At 40.2% G+C, this 6,679-nt stretch overlaps 1 protein-coding gene and 1 long non-coding RNA gene across 2 annotated transcripts in view; one reads left to right on the plus strand and one right to left on the minus strand.

Moving 5' to 3' along the window:
* Positions 1–6,679, minus strand: part of si:ch211-127i16.2 (probable flavin-containing monoamine oxidase A) — a gene marked incomplete at its 3' end in the record, with an annotated part of 43,446 nt that overhangs the window by 8,657 nt on the left and 28,110 nt on the right. The window contains 2 exon segments of the mRNA XM_032539990.1: positions 1,259–1,359; positions 2,586–2,672. Of these exon segments, the coding sequence (XP_032395881.1) occupies positions 1,259–1,359; positions 2,586–2,672 (188 nt within the window).
* The window catches only part of LOC116704470 (uncharacterized), a 15,113-nt gene that overhangs the window by 3,610 nt on the left and 4,824 nt on the right, over positions 1–6,679 (plus strand). The window lies entirely within an intron of this gene.

The following is a 6,679-nucleotide window of genomic DNA, read 5'->3' on the forward strand; positions in this document are numbered from 1 at the left end:
TGCTCCCTGTGTTTGTTTCGGACTCTTTGTTAATAAATCCTTCTGCACCAGCTCCCGCCTCTCTCCCTCTTCTCTGCGTTTGGGTCCTCATTTTCTCCTCACCATAACATTTATGTATCACATTTCTACTTGTTTACTAAAAAATAATGCACATAACATGTCTGTCAGTCTGACATTTAATTAAGTTGTATAGAAGTACTTTGCTTGTATTTTCTGCTTGCGGTCTGTTTAGCTGGAAACGGATATGATGTAGTCAATGGTACCGTATAAACAGTAAATATTTGAGTTAATCATTGGTAAAGAAATAAATAAATCTATTCTGGGAAAGGAATCGATTTTAAACTTGGCAAAATAAATCACGATACATACGTGAATTTATTTTCCCCCAACCCTAATATCCACCTAGGACTACTACTGGTGTTATTAAAAACAACTGTGGTCAGTATTAAGATACATACTAACCCAAACAAAATCTCATGATCTACGACACTCCGTCACCCTGGAGTCCACCGCGCTGGTAATTACATTATGTTTGAAGCACCGGCAGCATTTCTGTCCACCAAGCATGGGCTTGTCTTCATTACACGTGCTGGATTTGTGTCACGGTCACAACATGTCCTTGAGGATCCATTTTCTATATGGGGTAGGAATGCGGATAAGGGCTACCGCCCCATGCCGCTGTTTGAGTCACGTTATGTAATGAGCTTTCTCCGCTCCCCAAGGACTTAATGTCATTATGAAAATGCATTACCTGCATCCTCCTCCCCCACCTCCTGCTCTCATTCGTTCAGCTGCATCCCCGAACAGGCCATAAGAAATGGATTATAGGACGTTTTCCTATGAGAACACCACTGCTGTTGACCTTCTGCCATTTCGTTAGAACGGGACTAATGTGTATCAGCGAAGGCATAATCACTCCCACGACTCATGTCGATGATCTGTAGGCATTGTTTGCCAGTGAGTAATACCTGGTTGGTGAGGTGAAGTGCAGACATTTTTTTTCTGTGGTATAAAAATAGCAAGATCATCCAGCAACCACAGTCAATATATCTCATACTGTCGTCTAGTGTACAATGATACAATTTACTGAACTATAAACTCAAAACTTTAGCTCTTAAAAAGATTTATATCAACGATTAAGAAACTGTCCCGCCAGTTGGCTGAACTACCCCCCCCAACACACACACACAGACACCCCCCCCCCGGAGGAAGAAAAGGTGTGACACTGTGGTGTATTTGTCATTACTGGGGGGATTACCTGCCACAGGGCTTCCTCAGGCTGGGGTGGTAATATGTTAGCAGACCTGGTGCCATGACATTAACAGGGCAGCCCCCGCTGTAGGCCTCCTTAGCCCAGTCCTATAAAGCAGATCAGTTAAATGACATCCACATAGGCCAAAAGCATGGCAAATTAAATCTAATATTATCACATTATATACCCATTATGAATTGTATGTATTTATCACATGGCTTTATTCTAACAGTAAAAGTAAATGCAAGTAGAAGTTCATGTTGACTCGCCACATTTCTGCTAAAATGCAGAAGCAGATGAGTGGAATGAAACCCTTTAGCTCGTCTTGTGAAAAGAACAATAATAGGATCACTCAACAGAAATGAAAATGATGTTTGAAACTTAATCCAAATTAATTGGTAATTGGCTCTTTAATATTTTCTGGTCATAAAAATCAAGTACAGAAATAATTAGTATAACATATTAAGGAACTCTCTGATACCCATTTGCCTACTATAATAAATATGTCCCTCGGCACTTTACCATCAATTTATCAACTATTTTTGTCTTCACTCAGCTCTGAGTTGTTGTTGTGTTTGTTGTTGTTGTTATTCTATATTATTATGTTCCCATTGAGTCTTAACAAAAGTGAAATTGTGATGTCTCCCTTAACATCCCTACCTCCAATTTCCTCAGGGCAATTTTTAGTTTTAATCTTGCTTGTCACCAGTGAAGTGAGTACTGCTGTTTCACAATCATCCTGTGTATGCAGTGAGTCATTTAATCATTTAAAGTAGCTATTTGGTATAAATGTGACGCATGGGGATGTAAATGGACTGCATTTATAAATCACCTTTTCTTACCTTACTGGACGAAGACCTTTACAATTTTTCTCTCATGTACAGTAGATATGTTTACATGGTGGGTCTTGTATTGGTATGGATAATGTTATAAACATATGTGGTCCACATAGCACGGTTAATGTGGATTAACAATTGCATTACTGGAATAAAAATTTGAGGTAATAAAAATGTGATAATTGCAGTAATCGCAATAAGTCTTTCTTTAACCCATGTTGGTATGGACGCTCACTCAAATCCTCCTGTGGGTTGTATAAGAGGGTAGGAACAAACCACCTATGGTATTGTATGGGTTGGAAGACTGGTTGTCTACACTGTAACTCTATGAATAAATCAATTGGGTTCAGTTTTTTCTGACAGATATGAAAGCTTTTGAAACACAAAATAGCTTCCCTCTCTGGAATCCAAACCATGAATTTTGGCACTAAAAAAATTCTGCCCTGAAACCAAATTATTGTTTTATTACATTAGACATCTGCCACTGAGCTCCTTACTTTCTCTTCATAGTGGAGGAAAGATGCAGCTTCAGGACCTAGGTATTTGACCAGACTGGAAATCACAGCTTTTCTTCTCTCCCCATCCTGCAAACAAAAGAAAATGTCGGTTCCAACATGGTACTTCACACTCGCTCATCACTCAGAAATATAACAGCATGCTGCAAAAATATGAATGCATATTCAAGAAACCAATCCCAGCTGGACAAAGGAAGCAGCAGTCAATTTGAATAACTTGAGCGTGGTCAGCACATGCTCCTGGTTGGAATAGTTCACATGGTGAGTTATGTACAGAGCAGCTGAGGCCTAAGGACCAAAATTACAGATCACCATAAAACATGCTGACAGATGTTGCAAAACTGTCTAAGATTCCTTATCTGCATGTCACTTTACCTTTGCTCTCAGCACACCAATAATTTGAAGCAGACATTTAATACACTCCTTACAGAATTACAAAGTGTGAATTAAAGCATAGTGCCAAATTACTTTCAATGATAAATTTGCATTACAACAACCTGTTAATTAGTTGTTTGCCACTGATTAGAAAGCAATTTGTGGGGTGGGGTGGGGGGGGGGCTCGGGGTACATATTTTTGTAAAATTTGATACTGTAAAACCTCCTCCCTGTTACCGCTTTATACGGTATTACCGTCACTAATTAAAAATGATAATGCTCAGACGGCGTCACCAGGCTGTTGGCTTGTGTCTCCACCGGTCAGAAACTGAATACCAAACACTAATACTGAAACACGTCTCCCTTCTCATTAGGGAGGAACCCCAAAAGCGGTGTTCTTCTTTGAGACCAGGTCACTCATCTTGCCATCTCTCACCCCCCCCCCCCCCCCCCCCCCCCCTCTCCTCCACACTGTCACATGATGACAACCGCACATAAGCATTTTTAGGCATTAAATAAATGATATTTTATATTGAATTCTTGTCTCCTATATAAGTGCATTGCACAAACTGATATTGTTGCTATTTTTTAAGACCCTGCGGTATACCGTGTTACCGCCCAACCCTACAAGTAAGTATTAAAAACTGAGGAGGAAACGCTGTTGGATGCTGTCCTCCTCTACTACTTTTTCTTCAATACCTGCCAAATCTATCTCTTTCTCTCCTTGACCCTGTCTTTCTTAAGCAGCACTGGTTGAAGCCTATTTATATATATATACACACACACACAAACTTGATCAATTCTGGTCATGTTTTGATTTGAAATGAAATGTGCAGTGTTCCCAATGCATTGATATTATGGAATTAAAAGCTTTTCTAAGGATTTTAAGCATTATTCCCTTTTTTAAACACACCGCTATTATTCTGAACACAACTGTATGTCTTGCATGTTTAGGGTCATGCCTGGTTAATAATTTGTGTAGACACAAATGTAACATAGTGTGCATTGCCAAAATGATGATATTGCGTCCAGAAAAATGCTCAGTGGCAGCATGATGAATATTGTATATGAGAATAGCACAGCATATCGACTGAGGAGAACAATGGGGTGCTGTTACTTTGGTTAGTGTAGCAAATGTTTTTTTCAACTCAATGCTGCAGTCTTTCAGTTTTATTTTTTGCGGTACTATTCGCTGAGTCACTGAGGTACTCAAATTGACTGAGTTATTGTTTTATTGTATAATACAATGTAAAGTAAAAAAAAAAAATGCAACTGATTTGGTAAAGGATTCATGATGGCCTAATATCCCTTAATGACCCAGGTTGTCAAATGATAAGCTCACATTTCTACACTTCAGGAGTCTATATCCACGATGTTACACTTCTGGGATTGCTCTGGTGATGAAGGAAATTCCAGCGGATGCAATACTTTTTGTGTCCTTATGCTTTCTTTGTGTTAGAATTTTAAACTCTGGTTGATTTCTGAGGACTGGGGTTAACTGCTCCTCAGATCTCTGCTGGGTAAATCCAGACCGCTAGTATAGGCTGTCTGTCCAATCTGAGTTTTCTTTTTCATGACTAAAACAACTTTTGAACATAGGCAAGGCAAGGCAAGGCAGCTTTATTTGTATAGCACATTTCAGCAACAGGGCAATTCAAAGTGCTTTACACGAAATCAGTTAAACAGATAAAACACAAGTACAAACAGTTAAAAATCATAAACATTAAAAATTAATAAAACAACATACGCCAAAACAAGTTCCTTCCGAAGGCTATTTTGCAGTGGCTCCTTGAGGAGCTTAGTGTCGCCCATGACGATTGTGATTGGTTTAAAGAAATGCCAATTAACCAGAGAACATTTTTCTCCCATCCTGGAATGCTGTGGACTAGCTACAGTGGGTTGAGAAAGTTTACTCATCCATGCTAAAGTTGATTAAAAAGAGGAATAAAAAAAAGCCTCTTTTGGAAATTGATCTTAATGCTTTTATTTAAAATATTTAGGAAAATCCAACCTTTTAAGGTCACCAATTTTCTTTGCGAATGAATGATGTATTGTAAATAAATAAATGTTCTTTAAAATACAGGGGGCATAGGTATACACATCCCTATGTTAAATTTCCATAGAAGCAGGCGGATTTTTATGTTTAAAGGCCAGTTTTTTCATGGATCCAGGATACTATGCATCCTGATAAAGTTCCCTTGGCCACTGGAATTAGAATAGCTCCACATCATCACATACCCTTCACCATAAGCAGAGCTAGTCATGGGGAACCTTCCATAAGATCATCTCACAATGAAAATCCAACCAGCTACTAACCTAACTGAAATAAAACCATGCCAATTGATGTATGGTGAAGGATATGTGATGATGGGTGTCTATTTTAATTCCAAAGGCCAATCAATTAATCTACTTTAGCATGGGTGTGTAAACTTTCTCAAGCCACTGTAAACCTTCCACCGAGGAAGGTCTTGCAAAGCGAGACTAACACTTTAGTAACTGAAAGTTGCCAATGGCTATGGCCCTCTTACTCTCCTGTACACTCTCCGCACGCTAAGCCTACATCCTCATTCCTTTTCTCGCTTTTCTTCTGTGTTGATATTTTTATTTAGTTCCAGTGATTTCTCTTTACCTGAAGATATAATTAAAATTCAGCCTTGTGTCTAGTGTTGTTTTGGCATTTTAGTTATTAGCCGGACTTTCTACAGAGTTCAAGCGTAGCTGTGTCCCTGATTTACAAAGTGCTAAATAATTAACCTCCAATTGCCACTTCGTTGCTAAAGAGAGGAAAATAGTGTTGCTGTGTCTGAGGCAAGTTACATCAAGGTTACAATTATACACTCTTTTGTGCTGTGTATGTACGATTTAGTTGTAAATACACATACTAGGGCTTTACACCAAACCCACGATTCGGTTCTCATCACAATTCCATACAAATCCCCCCAATTTGTTGGTGGGGGGCTATGGAGGAGCGATTATTCTCAGTTAACGTAATACAACTTTTTTTCTGCCACATGGTATCATTTTGTCAATGATTACATGCCACTTTGCAATATACAACAGATACCTTATTTATAAATCTTGATTGATTTCATTATCAATCAATCCCACACCAAAGATTTTGTATCCTAAAATAATGTAATTATTTATTTGGTAATTTAGCTAGCTAGCTAACACACCCCTGTCTGTCTGCCTCACTCTCCCGGCGCCGGAAGGCTTCAGTCGGGATGAGAGCTGACAACAGCCCTGGCCCGGGGACACATCCACAGTCAGCCCCCAGCTAGCTAGCAGCCTCCCCTTTCATTATAGCCCTGGCCCGGGGACACAGCCACAGTTAGCCCCCAGCCAGCTAGCAACCAGCCACTTTCATTACAGCCCCGGCCCGGGGACACAGCCACAGTTAGCCCCCAGCCAGCTAGCAGCCAGCCACTATCATTACAGCATTAACATTGGGGGCAACTTGGGGTTCAGTGTCTTGCCCAAGGACACTTCGACACAGGACTGCAGGGCCAGGGATTGAGCCACCAACCTTCCAATTGGCAGGGTGCCCCACTTTACAGTGAGCTACATTTACCCGACAGAAGGGGGATAAGGCACAAAAATAGGGTGACCAGACGTCCCCAGTTTCGGGGACTGTCCCCTATTTTGGCTACCTGTCCCTGGCTGGATCTGTCCCCGAAAATGTCCCCGGTTTTCACTGTGAC

Source organism: Etheostoma spectabile, chromosome 16 (genome assembly GCF_008692095.1).
Source record: "Etheostoma spectabile isolate EspeVRDwgs_2016 chromosome 16, UIUC_Espe_1.0, whole genome shotgun sequence".
Classification (NCBI taxonomy): domain Eukaryota; kingdom Metazoa; phylum Chordata; class Actinopteri; order Perciformes; family Percidae; genus Etheostoma; species Etheostoma spectabile.